The sequence below is a fragment of the Lontra canadensis genome, unplaced genomic scaffold, assembly GCF_010015895.1.
Source record: "Lontra canadensis isolate GAN:19392208 unplaced genomic scaffold, GSC_riverotter_1.0 scaffold13, whole genome shotgun sequence".
Classification (NCBI taxonomy): Eukaryota; Metazoa; Chordata; class Mammalia; order Carnivora; family Mustelidae; genus Lontra; species Lontra canadensis.
The window spans coordinates 27,945,947-27,962,291 of record NW_022631007.1 but is presented as its reverse complement, the minus strand read 5'-3'; the positions used below and the strand labels follow the sequence as shown (position 1 = coordinate 27,962,291).

The following is a 16,345-nucleotide window of genomic DNA, read 5'->3' as shown; positions in this document are numbered from 1 at the left end:
TTTTCCTTTATGAATTCTTTGACCGATGGGTTACTTAGAAGTCAATAATTTGACATTTTGATTTTTTAAATTGATGTCCATTTTAATGTCATTGTCGTCAAAAATGTACTGATGATGATCTATACCCGGTTTTCTGGCTTTCCACTGTTGCTTTTTTAGACTGGCACCCTGTGGGTCTGTGAAAATTGTTAGGGTAGCCAAGTACTTAAGCAAAGATGAGTCTCTTTCTCTCTGGTTTCCTTGCTTCTAAGATTACCCACTACTTTCCAGCTGCTCTGCCAGATTTGGACTCTGTACTCTGTATTCTGACATTTCAGGCTTTCTGCTATCTAAGCGAATCATGGTGAAGGAATGTACTCAATTAAGAAATACATCAAACTCAATTGACCTGACGTGTGTACTTCTGTCTTTGAAGAGTAGATTTTTGTATATTCTCTGCTAACTATTTTGCTGTGCCCCTGGGGTCCTTCCCCATTCATGCACAGTATACTTATAGCTAGGTATTTATTGCCAGAATTTCCCCTTTAAATTTCTTTAATTATTTAATTTAATTTCTTGATTTTGTTTTAAATCTAGTTTTTATTAATCATTTTCTGTGGATGGTTCATGTGACCTCTGCACTACTACTACTACAATATTACTTAAAGTGTCCCCCCAAAACAAATCACTTTAAAAATTTTTTCACTTAAAAAAAGAGCCATCTGTACCCCAGTGTTCAGAGCAGCAATGACCACAGTTGCCAAACTGTGGAAAGAGCCAAGATGCCCTTCAAAAGATGAATGGATAAAGAAGATATGGTCCATATATACAATGGAGTATTATGCCTCCATCAGAAAGGATGAATACCCAACTTTTGTATCAACATGGATGGGACTGGAGGAGATTATGCTGAGTGAAATAAATCAAGCAGAGAGAGTGAATTATATGGTTTCACTTATTTGTGGAGCATAAGGAATAACACAGAGGACATTGGGAGATGGAGAGGAGAAGTGAGTTGGGGGAAATCGGAGGGGGAGACGAACCATGAGAGACTATGGACTCTGAGAAACAAACTGAGGGTTTTGGAGGGGAGTGGGGTAGGGGGTTGCGAGAGCCAGCTCCTGGGTATTAAGGAGGGCAAGTATTGCATGGAACACTGGGTGTGGTACATAAACAATGAACCTTGGAACACTGAAAAAATTTTTAAATTAAATTTAAAAAAAGAAAAATTTTTCACTTAAGACCCCAGGAATGGTATGTGACTCAGTCTAGTAATCCAAATATCTTATTTCCCACAGAGTAGTAAGGAGTAAGGAATAATGGGCACGTAATGTAAGTTAGACTAATCAAAGACAAAGAGATCCCATTCTGGGATTCTTATTAGTGAGAAAGGATATGCTTTTGTCCCACAAATATAGGAGAAAGGGCCCATTTGAGGATATAGAGCCAAGAGAAGAAAGAGAAATTAGATACTGGTAGAGTTTCAATCAATCTTCCTTGTCTAAAGGGAGCTGTTTTCAAAAGTTTTTACATTATATGAGTTAATACATTCACCTTTTCACTTAGCCATTTTGAATTGGGTGTTTGGTACTTTTTGACCTAACTGATCTAATTTCTGCCTAATTAAAACTTACCTGGTACTATTGTCACTCTGTTCCCGTTATCTTTCAGAGTCCTTGGCTTTTTACTTCTTCAGTTACAAAACATTCTTTCCCAAACCAGGATGTCAAACATGCTCTCCCTCTGTCTGGAAAAACCTTCATGTGGCTGGTTCTTTCTTATGCTTTTTCTCGGGCTAAATGTCTGGAGACATTAATTGGAGAATTCTCCTCTTTTCATAGTGTCTAGGTAATTGTTCCACTATCATATATTTTTGTCCCCAATAATTTCCTCCATTATTCTCTTCACATATATAATTGTACATTTGGTGTTATTTTACTTATTTGTCCCTTTGTCTACATTGAAGGACAGAAACTATATCTGCTTTCTTTTATCAGCATGTATCCAGTCAGTGCCTGGCACAAAATATATGCTTAAGAAGCAATTTTTGATAAAAGGAAGGAGATGAACTTGCAGCACTTGGACTTGGAAATTAGATGATAAATTAACTTTAATTAGTAAGTTTTCTAGGCCATGCTGTATTTTGTTCTGGTAGTACCAAATGGCTATGCAGGTTTTAGCTGGGGATGGGCATTATAAGCCACATGGTGAGGAATCTTAAAGGATCAGTTGACATTACTGAAAAGGGTATGAATAAATAAAACCCTGCAAGTCCAAAGTTATTTTTTGTTAGAACTTCTCATTTAAAAAATAATCAGGGCTTAAGTTTACAGTCACTAGAGAATCATTAAAAAAAGAAAAAGAGGTAGCCTATTCTTGTGGGTTTAAGAATAAACCCAAGGTTTCATTCCAGTTTCTTTTAGTATTTATGTTATGATATGAATAACTATTATAACATTTTTAGTTGCTTTGTTGATAGTGTAGATATCTTTAAATTTCATTTAAAAAGACTCTCAAATGTTCAGCTGTATAGCCTTCCTCAGTGGGTTTATTTTTGAAATATTATTTTACTTTAATTTTTATTTATAGTTTTAATTTAGAATTTTAACAGTAAATTACTATAGAAAGGTAATGCCTTCAAATTAATTAAGTACTCATAAAAATAAACCCAGTGTTATAGATTAAATTTTATCTCCTCCCAAAAAAGGATATATTGGAATTCTAACCCCCAGTATCTCAGAATGTGACCCATTTGGAAATAGTGTCATTACAGAGGATCAAGTTAAAAGGAAGTTATTAGGGTAGGTTTTAAACCAATATGACTGGTTTCCTTGTAAAAGGGGGAAATTTGGACACAGAGACATGCACAGAGAAGCCCATGTGAGGATATAAAAAAAATACCTGAGGTTCCCAAAAGCTAAGAAAGAAGCATAGAACAGATCCTTCCTTAGTGCTTTCAGAGGTAGCACGGCCCTGTCATCTCTTTGATTTCAGAGTTCTGCCCTCTGGAACTGTGAGATGTGGCTTATGTTCTAAGCCACTTAGTTTGTGGTACTTCAATATGGCATCCCCAGCAAATTAATATACCCAGTATGTTTTCCAAAGCTGATTTTAATAATTTTTGCTCATTATAAGAATTTTTTATTTATTGAAACATAGGTAAAATAAGATTTTGGAATTCAATTAATTTTAGTTACCTTTTCTCTATTTCATTATTAAAATAAAGTATAGCTGGACTTGAAGATAAAACTACATAAAAAATACTGTATATTTTTAGCATTTTAATCCATGAACTCTAAGTCCTTTCATTGGTCTAACAGAAATGCTTATTACAAAAGAGGAACTGCTCCTATCTTTCGCAACAGTCATTTGCTAAACTGAATCAAGAACTGTTCACCGTGTTCAGTGTTAGAGAGTGGCAGCTTTTGTTCCGAAGGTTACCTAGACTTAATGACTTGTTTTCTAATTAAAAAAAAAAATTGTTTCAAAGGAAAATAGTAACTTTACATAGAATCCAGGCAAATCACTACATAATCAAATGTTCAAAGTTACTATCACCAGTACACATAGCAACATCTTGGACCTCAAATATGTTGTGCTGAGAAGGATGTACTGCTTCTCCTTTCCAATGATGCATAACCTCTTCTAATCATGAGAAAGCATCAGACAAACCCACATTGAGAAATGTTCTACAAAATACCAGACCAGTACTCTTCAATGTATCAAGATCATGAGAGACAATACCGAGGAACTGTCACAAATAAGAGAAAATTAAGGAGATATAGCAACTAAAACTGATAAGATCTGAATAAATTATTAATTTTAATTCATCAAGATTAATTTCCTGGTTTTGAAAATTATTTTATGTCTGTAAGATGTTAACATAGGGGTGTTTGGGACTCTACTAATTTTGAAACTCTTGTGAGTCCTAAAATAATCTCAAAATAAATGCTTTAAGTGAAGACTTTCATTCTATGCCATGCATCTTTTTAAATACTAAAATATAGGAGTTAACTGGCTGAGAAATTTTTGACAGTGCAGGAATGAAATGAAGATTATTTGCAGGAAATGTCACCATTAACTATAGAATTCTTTCTGTTCTCTAATCAAAGTTCCAAATTATATTTTGTACATTTTGAATTCTAGAATATTTGAAGATTTAATATATTTAAGAATTTTAATATGGACCAGTAATTTGAGCATTTCTTTAATTTACAATAATTTTGATGATGTTCTATTTGTTATTGCACTTATTCATTGCTAGTGTTGAAGTGTGTACATAACTTTTACTTGAATATGCTGCCATTTTTTATGATTAGCATACTTTGCAGTTTGTAAACTAGAGGCTGATTTTGCAATGCCATAAAATTATGCTTATAATTTTAAAGAACTAGAGACAAGAGTTTGAAGACATGTTGCAACAAGTTTGGGAAGCAATGAAAGGATTAAAGACATTTTTATTTCTAGCATACAAAAAGCAACATTTGTGGAGTTCTATCATAGTAATATAGTATATATATATACTGTGTAGTATATATATATATAGTATATATATAGTAATATAAAATATATATTTTATATATTTTTTATATAATTATTTTGCTTTAATTGGCTATCTGGACTTTTCCTGTTAGGAGATTTTGTTCACTGGTAGTTCAGGTTCAAGGCATTAGTACAGTATTTATACTATTCTGTTCTTGTGGCGGGAAAACACTTTTTGTGTTGTGGCATGAAATGCACTAGCATTAATAAAGATATTTGCAGTTACCATGCCTTGTTACTGAGACACTGACGTTTTATGTAGCTGCTTTAAATCACTTATACCTAGATTGGCTAGCAGAATTTGAAAAGCTCTGCTCAAAAGTGTTCAGCTTCTTATAATGTAAGTCAGAAGTTAGGTATTACAGATGGATATTAATTTTTATTGTACAAAATGTGCACATTTGTTACCTACCCATTAAAATAGAGACTAAAAAGTTCATAATATTGAAATTACATTTGAATGTTAATATCTGCCAAAAAGAGTAAGTGTAATCTTCTAAAAGTATTTTCATTTTATGATATAATTTATCAGGTTGCAGATAATTTTCTCTGAACAAAATTTAAGAGTTTTAATCATAACAAGTTATTATTTGGGAGCATCTTCTGATATTAGATATATGAATGTAGAAAAAATTACTTCTACAAACGTGGAACATTCTAATATCCAAATAATATTATTTTGTAGTCGTAACATTAATAGAGCCTGTTTGACTCATGTTGTATTTTGTTTCATGTAAAACAGTAACATTCTGCTTTTTTATTAATACAGAATATGCTTTGTTTTAAATGTAGTTATAGCATTCACTGAACCACCACCAGTCCATGATCAAAAAATCACCTTGTGAACAGTAGCTTAAAAGTTTAAGACAGCTAAAGGCTGACATTGTTCTGATAATGGAATGAGGGTGTAATCTAAACAGCACCCCCTGCTGTATAAGAAGATAAAAGCCACAAGCCACATTGGAGGGGGAGGCAAACCACAAGAGACTGTGGTCTCTGAGAAACAAACTGAGGGTTTTAGAGAGAAGGGGGGTAGGGGATTGGATGACCCTGGTGGTGGGTATTATGGAGGGCACATATTGGATGGAGCACTGAGTGGGGTGCATAAACAATGAATTTTGGAACATTGAAAAAAAATAAAATTAAATTAAAAAAAAAAGTCACAACAAAGAATTCATTAAATCAGCTTCTAATTTCCCAAAGACCTTTGAGTAACATTGTAAAGCGAAAACACTGCTTTTTATAATTGGAGGAGAGAAAAAGTGAGATATGCAGTTGACCTTTGAACAACACAGGTTTGAACTGTGTTGTCCCCTTATACATACTTTTTTTTTCCAATAAATACAGTATAGTACTATAAATGTACTTTCTCTTCATTATGGTTTTCTTAACATTTTCTCTAGCTTACTTTATTGTAAGAATATGGTATAGAATATAGATAACATACAAAATTTGTGTTAAATGATTGTTGAGTTGTCAGTAAGTCTTCCAGTCAACAGTAGGCTGTTAGTAGTTAAGTTTTGGGAGGAGTCAAAAGTTACTGTTGGGTTTTCAACTGCAGTGGGGGGAGGGAGAGTTGGTGCCCTTACCTCTGTTGGGTAAGGATCAACTGTATTCTTAATTATTTAAGAACGATTAAGTTATTCTAATCATTCAACGATGGAATGATTCTAATCATTCAATCTAATCAAGTTAATCTAATCACGAATAATTATTCTATCCTTTTAAAAGAAGAAGGAAACAAGAAAAACTATCATTTTAGTTGTCTGTAGCAGGTATTAGGAAGTGTTGGCCTTGCAACTGATAACAGTTTTTTTATGCAGTGTTTTGTAGAGAGTAAAAATGATTAAGAGATGGCCTTTTCCTTTGTAACTTTAAATCCTACTAATGGTACAGTGAAAGATAGCAAGTAATCATGAAAGTTCAAAGAAACCGCAAAACATGTCTGGGAAATTCAGGGATACTTCTTAGGCAATATGTTTTTGAGATGGTTAGGATAGATAGGATTATGAGGCAAAAGAAATCAAAATGCATGTTACATAGGCCCGGGGATTGGAGAGGTGTGAAGTAGAGGAAATAATGTGACCAAAAATACAACAGTGAAAAACATTCGTTAAGTACCAGTTGTGTTTCACACTTTGCAGGTATTGGGGATACTAAGATAAATGAGGTTCAGTTTTTGTTCTCAAAGAGTTTAAATCCTAGTTTACCAATTAATTGCATAGAAGTGATGGTTAAAACAGTGGAAGCTCATGAAATAACTGAGAAAGCATAAAGAAAGAAAGAAATGTAGCTGGACAAATCCTTAAGAATGTTTACTTTTAGAAAAGAAAATCCAATAAACCAGACCAGGAATTTTATTAAAAGATATAGTTAAGAAGAAGATCAGGACAGTTCCATGACCTGGAGCTTAAGGGTGAACATGGGTTTTGTGTTGTTGGTTTGTGGGTTTTTTTTTTTTTAATTTGTTCGTTTTTGGGGTTTTTTTTGGTCCTCCTCCCCTTCTTTACTCCCCTGAATGTGGGTTTTAATGAGGAAGAGGCACTCAACAATGCTAGATTTATACAGAGTGGTGAAAATTAAGACAAGTAAAGATCAGTGGGACCTGGTAATTAAGAAAACTTCAGTAACTTGAGGTTTGAGGTTTGGCACAAATATTAAAGATTCTGAGAAGAGGGGAGGGAGTAGACATACAGGTAAGATTTCTTTCAAGGTTAACGCAGGAGAGATGGTGATGAAATTGAGAAGGAAGAGTAGATAGGGTCAGGGGAGTGGTAGAAGATTGGGGGTGACTAGAGGTCATGCTAAGAAATTAAGAAAATGGAAATGGGAAATTGTGGTTAGAGTGCAACCTAAGAGTTTAAGAGTTTGGAGGTGGTAGAATTTTGAGTGATCAAATCCAATATGTGACTTAAATGGAATCAGGGAGGAATAAAGACCAAGTGATAATTTTTTTTTTTTTTAAGATTTTTATTCATTTGAGAGAGAGAGACAAAGAGCATGAGGAGGGGAGAGGGGAGTGGGAAAGCAGGCTCTCTCTTGAGCAGGGAGCCCAGTGTGGGGCTCGATCCCAGGACCCTGGGATCACGACCTGAATTAAAGGCAGACGCTTAACCTTCTGAGCCACCAAGGCGCCCCTGGCCAAGTGGTTAAAAAAAAAAAAAAAAAGAACCAGGCTTCAGTGAAGTAAGGCAAAAGGAAGCGAGGAAGTATACGTACAAGTTTAAATGAAGATTGAAAAGAACTTCCTGTTCTAATTGAAGGTCTTTGGATCAGTCCCATGGATGGGCCTCTTCTGCTCTTAATGAATAGTGAATTAATTTGTTCAACAGATAATTTATTGTATTTCTACTTTGAGACAACGTTTTAGGTATTTAGGATCTATTATTGACTTCTACATATGACAGTACCAGTATAAATAATATTGAAATATTAACTAACTTGTTTTATTATATCGTGGTGTAAAAAATAGTTTAGTACTATTTAAATTATGTTCACCCATGAATTTCTTGAGGTCAGGGATTGTCTCATTCATACTTGTATGCCAAGTTCCAAACATAGCACCTGACACTTTATAGCTATGTTCATGAAATGCCTGAATTACAGAAACTTTTGAATAAAGAACGGAATGATTCTGGAAGGTTTTTTTTGTTTTTTTTTTTTACATGGAATTAGTATCTGTGGTTTTTTAACGGTGGTAGAAAAATAGCATTAAATCATAGTGTTAAGAGTTTTTTAATGAGAAAGATGTACTTATTGTATCATTGACTAATAGGTTCTTGCTGCAACGGCAAAACATAGTGGAAATATGAGGTGTGTTATGGAATTATTTCTCTTCTGTGTACAACTATATCTGTGTAGCAGAGAAGGTCTCTAATGTGTATTTTTGATAATGCATGGTATCACTGTAATCATTATAATGTGGTCTTAGTCTTTTTTACTAAATACAAACGTGAATAGACCAATAGGGAATAAACTCTATAGATTCCATTGTCACTTGGGTGTTTTCTATGCTTTAATTACCTTCACCAAGAATTTTACAAGAAGGAATAAGAAAATAGAATAAGACAGCTTCTTTGTAATGTTGCCAGGCATAAATGTAACCTTGTGTACAGGACTATACTTTTTTTCCCCACTTTAATCTGTGGTGAGTAAAGCTCATATTTTGTTAAAATTCTAGACTCCCTTCCTCTTATACATCACTCTTTTTAGAGTTAAAAAAAAACTTTGTTATCAAATTGTATATGATTGGTTCTGAATTACTGCTGCGAGAGTGACAGCTTCATTTAGATATTGTTTGTGTTTTATTTTCATGAGACTTCAGGGTTTAGCTCATTTACTTCTTCACAAAAATAGAATTGATGTTTTAACTATGCATCTAAGAATGCTTACTACCAGTTCATTAGCTATCATAGAAGTATTTCTATCATCTCTGATCCTTTATAATTTTAATCTGTTCTGAATTTTCATATTTGTATAGTTTTGAGTTTACCCCACAGACTTTTTTCATATTAAATAACTGTTACATCAAGTTGACAAATATAATTTAAGAATTATTATTTTGTAAGATATAAATGAAAAATGATTCTAAAATCCTCAAATTAGAATGTTCACTTCAACTTGCTTATCCAGAAAACTGATAAAAAAGGAAATGTAACTGATCATAGTATAAATGAATATTAATGAACCATTTGATTAAGGACATCTCATTCATGAAGTTGAATTGATTGTTGAGAACCATGGATTTTACATGTGAAAATAAACAAATAAATACTGGTTCTTAATGTTACAAGTTCATGTTTTTAGAGAAACTAGCTGGCTTTTAGAGAATTGGCAAAAAAAAAAAAAAAAATCCACAGTCCTTCTGGTGTCCTGTTGCTAGGCTTGATGATGTTTGAATGACCTTCTCTAGTATGCCCTATTTTTGTTTGCCTCAACCTTAGTGCTAATGTAGTCTAGAGCTCTAATCACACTTCAGTACCGAATTCACAAATTTTCTTTTTAGTCTGTGATGAACAGAAACAGAGATTGGCTGACTTGGAAAAGATACCCAAAGTCTATCTTTCCCTTGTGCTCCCCTACAGTTCTTTGTGGGCCTTCTTGCAAAGACACATTGAGGATCTTCCCTGTGAGATCCAGTTACTGTGTTGTTATAATGGGACCTTGACCAGAAGTTTTTACCTTATAAGTTGATATAAGATATACTTGGTGAAATTTATTTAAATCTTACTACTTTAATAAAAAAATGTAATGTTATTTCAGTACATAATATAAGGTTTATATTAGTCTCTGAGGGTACATGCTAACCTTTTTGATGATTCCTCTTGGCTCTCAGGGAATAAAAAAGCAGAGGAGAGATCTCTTTGATAACTAACTGATAACAAAAAGTATACCTATTTTTAGCTTTTATTTTTACATTTCTCAAATGTATTATGTTAAAAACAATTAAATTGCAGTGCACAGTTAAGTATGATATAAACAGAAGATAATAAAGAAGACCTATCCTTATTTTAACACAGAGCATAATACCTTTCACACAATAAATTCTTAAAATAGACTGGAGTATGGGCTTTGAAACTCTATTTTCATAGTATCAGGCTAGGGGAACTTAATTATTTCCTGGAAGTAAAAGGAGGATTTCCAAGTATTAACAAATTTTCTGTCAAATCTCTTACAAAGTATGAAAATTAAGTTGTGTTTTTAGTTGTATAACATTTCAACCTGGAGTTTATGACACTTAGAACTAGATTCTCTTTAGAATGCAGATTGAAAAGTCACACATTTGAATTGAATGTGATCCTTCCATCATAAAGTTAAAAATGACTTTTATATTGATAACCAAACTTGGATGCATTTAGAAATATCTTAGTAAGTTTATTCATTAAACCTTTATACTGTGTTTTATATTGCTTTATTAGGCTAGAATATAATCCCTTTTTGGTGTCAACTCTCCTTACCTGAGAGCTACTGGACAGAGACCATAGCTTCACTTCTAGCTCTTGGAACTGGGAATGCTTTGCCCAGAGTGTGTGATAATTTGAGTAATGGCTTGGTGACAAATTGTGGACTGACTTCATTGGTTTTCAACCTTATGTTAATAGAACACTTTTGTTTTCCTTGTTATGAGTAAAAAAAAATTGATAATAATGTACGTGTATTAACAGAAAGTTCAATTCACATCAGTGGGTCAAATTATTATAATTAGTGACAATTATGCCTAAAACATTATTTTTCAAATCTCAAATTCAAAGTAAATAAGGTTATGCCACTCATTTTCATTTTATTTAGAGTACTTTCATATTTCTGTAGGGTTTGAAGAGCAGAAATAGAAAAAGAAAAAAATGTAAAATAAAAATTTATGATAAGAAATTACTATAAATTTTCATTATGAACTCTGAAATCAGATAAATCTCATCTGTTTTTATAGTACAACTTTAAGTGTGTTTTTTTCCCTCCCAGGACATTTATTCAGAGCAGCTGGGGATCAACCGTTTAACCTGTCCACAGTGTCGAGTGCCTTCCCAATGGTCAGCCACCCAGTCTTTGGTCTACATTCAGCCAGCTCAGGGCATTCAGAATTTGGTGGTTTGGGGACACTTGGTACACCCACAGCCTTAGCCGCACATCCCCAACTAGCATCTTTTCCAGGTAAACATCTGTTACAAACAGTGTTCAAGGAAAGGAGGAAAGCTTGAAAATGTTCAAGCAATAATTTGTTTATTAAATTGAACAAAAAGAATAGTCTAATGCCTGGTATATTGAAACTCTTGTACAAGAATTGACTCAGTCCTATTTATCATGTGCAAAAAAAAACCCCCCACACTATGTGTGCTAGATGGCAGCGTTGATTACAGCTATGCAAGTGTTTAACTAGAGAAAGGGGCATCTGCCACAAAAGTGATTAATTAGGCCAAGTATACATATTATGAGTGTAGAGCTTGATGAATTTTTCTCAGCTTTGATTTTTTAAAAAAATTATTTAACTTACAATGGAAAGTAAACTCCAGTTCTTATAATGAATATCTCTATACTTTTGAATTCTCACTTCTCTGCACTTTCCAAGGAAGATGAACTTGGCTCTTAAATTCTATATTTTTCCATATTTGATCAGAACAACTATAAATTTGCACCATTTGCATTATAGCAAGACCAGAATTATCCCCAGTTCTACAGATTATGACAATTCAGGAGCTCAGTAAGGCACCAATTATAGCTTAAATTGGATAAGCATGCTATAATTTTCCTTGTTATATTATTTTCAAAGTATAAACGTTCATGTGTTTCCAGTGATTGATTTCACTTTAATAAATTTTAGCAAGGGATGCATGGTTTGGTCTTATAAAAAATAGTTTACAAATTAGAGCATAATTCTAGAGACAAATAGACCTGAATTTAAATCTGACTGTGTTACATTTTAGCTGCGTGATCATGAACAAGTAATCTGACCACTCTTCCTCAGTTTTCTCATCTGAAAAATTGAGGATAAGTAATGGTAACCTGCTTCTTAGGGCTCTTGTGAAGATTGAAGGAGATAAGCCATATAAGTACTGAGTGCAATGTTTAGCATACATAATGAGTACATAAATAGTTATTATTATTACTTCCTCTTTCCCACTTTAATGGGTAATGAACTATCACATGCTTCTTCAAAAGGAAACAAACATCTCATTTTAACTATATACAGAATGGAAAGATGGTTAGATGTATATTTCAAGTACTGTTTCTTGAGTCATACTCTTTTAATTCAGTTGTCTGGAAGAGAGTAGCTGGTGGGGAGGGTTAATATGACTAGAAAGTTAAAATCAAGTCTTAAACTAAGCCTTAACATTTGTTTTAAAAATACTAATAGGAATTTATTTAGGCTAGTTTCTAACATGGTCGCTTAGCAAGATGATCAATCCGATAGATATTTGCTGAAATATAAGATTTCTGATTAAAAATCAAAATAGATAGTAGAAATATAGTTACTGGGTGTCTTAAAAATTTTTTAAATCATTTTGTCATAGGTTATTATACCATTGCTTTTGAGCCTATCTAAATTATTCACTCATTCATTTATTGTACAAAGTTCTTTGAGCATCTGCTATGTTCTGTGCATTGAGGAATACACTGACATAGTATATGTTATTTACAGTTTTTAGGAGGTGGATAAACAATGACAAGACAGTCTTTAATGGTGAAAGTATGTCTATGTAAGCATACTGTTTTCACCAAATAGACACTATGCCTAGACCTAGAAGACTGATTTGTTTAAGTTGTAGATTGGATATAATAATTTAAATTTAAATTCTCTGCAATTGCCTTTATTCAGAAGGGTAATCTAAATGCCAAATTTTTGAAATCACCTAAAAATTAAAAGAAGACAATGCAAGAAAGAAATTACTAGAAATTTTAAATAAAGAATAACTTACTTTATAATTTTATGTACTTTCTGCATTTTGGATAATAAAATCAACAGATGCAAAATTATTTAATGGATATTAGTCTAATATTATTTCCATCTTATATTGAAATAGTATTTCACAGTAATTTCTTTTAAAGTATTTATAACTTTTGGTCATTATATTTTTATATTATATTACCATGAATTTCTGTGAAGCATCTGGCTCCATCAAGTATGAAAGATTTAAAAATTCTGCTATATCTTCTAGGCCCAATATCATCTGAAACATTAGACTCTTTCAGTTGAATATAATTAATATTGCCAATATGCTGTTACCTTCTTTGAGTAGCTTTAGAAACTCATCATATGCTGGTTTATGTAATCCTTATTTTGTATATTTTGTTTTATGAACAAACTATTTTGTGAGTGACTAAGTTTGTTTTCATTTTCTTAAACTTGGAAGATAAATAACCTTTTCATTTAACAAAAATTATATTATTTCTTATGAAATATTAGACATTTGTAAAGTTTGTAGTCAGAAGCTCTACCGCTTTCATATTTTTATTTTATTGATTTTATTTACCTTTTTTTTTTTAACCTGTGGTGTCAGCTTGTTTATAACATACACATTTTCCAACTTTTTATTTTCTAATCCCCATCGTGTACTTATTTATAGTGATGTTCTAAAGTATAGTGTTATGGTTATGCTTTTTTCTGAGCATTATTTCTGAGCATATTTTATATCTAAAATATTTGAATCTTATTATACTTAGATTGCCTTACCAACTTGTAGGCTGTTTATGAAGTCTATACATTCAGCTGTAATGCTTTAATTATAGACTCTGTATTAAATAATGTAAATATCTTTAGGAAACCTCAGTCCCTTTTTATTAGCAATTTGGAACCTAGGTTTCAAACCTATAAATAAGAACAGATTCCAACTGAGCTGATACAAGTCCAAAATACACAGTTTTCCTTCCCACCTAAATACACTTCTTTCATCTAAACAGGGATAAATGATTAATGCTTTTGTATAGTTATTCTTGGTTCAGTTCCCATCATTCAGGCACTGCTAAATATGCATTGGTGTCATTTCACTAGCATTGCCTTCCTGCAGTGCAGAAGAATAGCTTTTGCAATTTTCTGCTTACACTGTTTTTAGACCTTTTAGAATAGCAGCCACCATGAACATTTCACTTTTTGAAGAAAACAGATTTTGCCATTAGATAATGAAGGTGCATATCTTTACATTCTGTTTTTAATGAAGCGATATTCCTAGAAAAGATTTAAAGATCATACAATAAACTGACAAAATTGAATTTTTCCCATACTATATTATTCAGTTTCTTTTCTCTAATTTCCTCGTGTTGGTTACAATCAATGAAAAATATAGCACATCTCTTAGAAGATTAGCCTGAAAGGTCATAAATGATTTGGTAATCTGGCAGGTTAGCCAAGTAGCAAAGATTATTTCTGAGATTTTAAATGGGGCAATATAAGACGTTCTTTTGGATTATTTTCAAATATCTTTTTAATCTTCACCCTTTTTGATAAATGTATTCTATAAAATTTGGCTTCTCTCCTTTTCTAAGAGTTTCAACTAAGAGCCATTGTTTGAACATCTAAATTGCATTTGATGATTTTCTACCATTGATCCATTTTACATTGATAAAACAACCATTGTTAGCTATAATTTATGAAAGAAAATATAAACAAACTCCAAGCTTTCCTTATTAACTTTATGGGGAAGAATTTTGTAGAACTTTTATATTTTAATATGACTTATTTTGGAAATCTTTGAATACCTGAGACAGAAAAAAACACTGCTTTTGCTATCTTTATGTTTTTAATTAAGTATAGAATATCTTCTTTCATAAATGAACTTGAGGTATACTGGTTTACAGTAGCAGTTTTGGTATTATTATTTATGATTTATCAGACCCAGATTTAAATTGTATATAATTTGAGGAAATTCTTAACATAGGCTGTAAATGGTACAACCATAAATTCTAAGGTTTTAAAATACATTAGTACATTCTTAAATATTATTTCTTTACTAACTTGGAACAATTATGGTATAAGTTATCAAGCAGTCACACAGTTCTTTACTTTTTCCAAGTTTTCCATTTTATTTTTAAAACCATAGACTACCTTTATTCTTCATAAACTTGAGTTAAAGGAAGCTGCCAAGTGAAGAACCTTGGATACTTTCTTAATGAGAGGAGTGATGAGTATGTAACATCTAATAAGCTGTCTTACAGTTAGATGATCAGAACTGTGTATAATTCAGCTGTTCTGTTCCAAAATGAAACTTGGTATTTTTTTCCAGGATTAAAATATGAAAAGCATTGTTACATTAACTAGAAAGTTAATTCAAGTATTTTTTGCTTGTTTGTTTGATGTTTGGTTTTGAGGTGCAGAATGGTGGCGAACAGCAGATGTTCATAGTCGTACAGGGGCAACCTTCTTTCCACCATTACTGGGAATTCCACCACTGTTTGCTCCTCCAGCCCAGAATCATGATTCTTCTTCATTCCATTCAAGAACTTCAGGAAAAAGTAATAGAAATGGTCCTGAAAAAGGTATTCCTTGTTAACTTAAGTGATGTTTTACAAATCCTCCATTCCAATACCTGTTTTCAGTAGAGTTTAGGTTTAATAACTTTATATAACAGTGTACTAGACACTTTTTCACAATGGCTTGCTTACTCCTTAACAATAACTCTGAGAGATTGGAAGTATCTTCATTTCACATCAAGAGTAAGTGATTTGAGGACAGCTTGCATGTCAGTGTGGCATAGGCAGGATTTGAACCTGGCCTTCTAACTCCCAACTCCACTGCTTTTTCCTCTGTATCTCTTTACCTCCTTTGTATAATCCAGCATAAGATTTACTTCTGTAATTAAGCACTAAATTCATCAAAACTAAGATCCAAGTACTCCTTTTTTCTTTTAAGTGATCATTAATATTTCTGCAGTTTATAACCTGTTAAAATAGCATTTGCAAATCATAATAGCATTTTGGATGGTTTATTATTATCATTATCATTTCTCACTTGGGTAAGAGCTTTTGGTGAGTTTGCTCTGAAAAGAAAAATGTTTGCATTTAATTATATTTCTAAACATTATTTTAATGGAAGTGAAATTCAGAAAAATATAAAATTACCATTTTAAAGTGAACAGTTCAGTGGCATTTAATGCACGCAGTGTTGAACAACTTCCACCTCTGTAAAGTTACAAAACATTTCATCATGCCAAAAGGAAACTCCATACCCCTTAAGCAATTTCTCCCCATTCTTCTCTCAGTCTCTGGCCATCACTAGCCTATGCACTCTCTCTGTGGATTTATTATGAATATTTCATACAGTACATGACTTTTTGTGTCTGACTTCTTTCATGATGACTGACTTTCTTAGCATGATGTTTTAGAGAGTCATTCATAT

At 32.5% G+C, this 16,345-nt stretch overlaps 1 protein-coding gene across 15 annotated transcripts in view; it reads left to right on the top strand.

The window, feature by feature from the left end:
* BAZ2B (bromodomain adjacent to zinc finger domain 2B) overlaps positions 1 to 16,345 on the top strand; it is a 303,077-nt gene that overhangs the window by 173,723 nt on the left and 113,009 nt on the right. For 10 of the 15 annotated variants that reach the window (XM_032857888.1, XM_032857900.1, XM_032857892.1 and 7 more), the window contains 2 exons: positions 10,981 to 11,169; positions 15,319 to 15,486. In XM_032857888.1, the coding sequence (XP_032713779.1) occupies positions 10,981 to 11,169; positions 15,319 to 15,486 (357 nt within the window). The remainder of the gene's footprint in view (positions 1 to 10,980; positions 11,170 to 15,318; positions 15,487 to 16,345) is intronic. The other 5 variants (XM_032857899.1, XM_032857885.1, XM_032857895.1 and 2 more) reach the window with 3 other exon arrangements.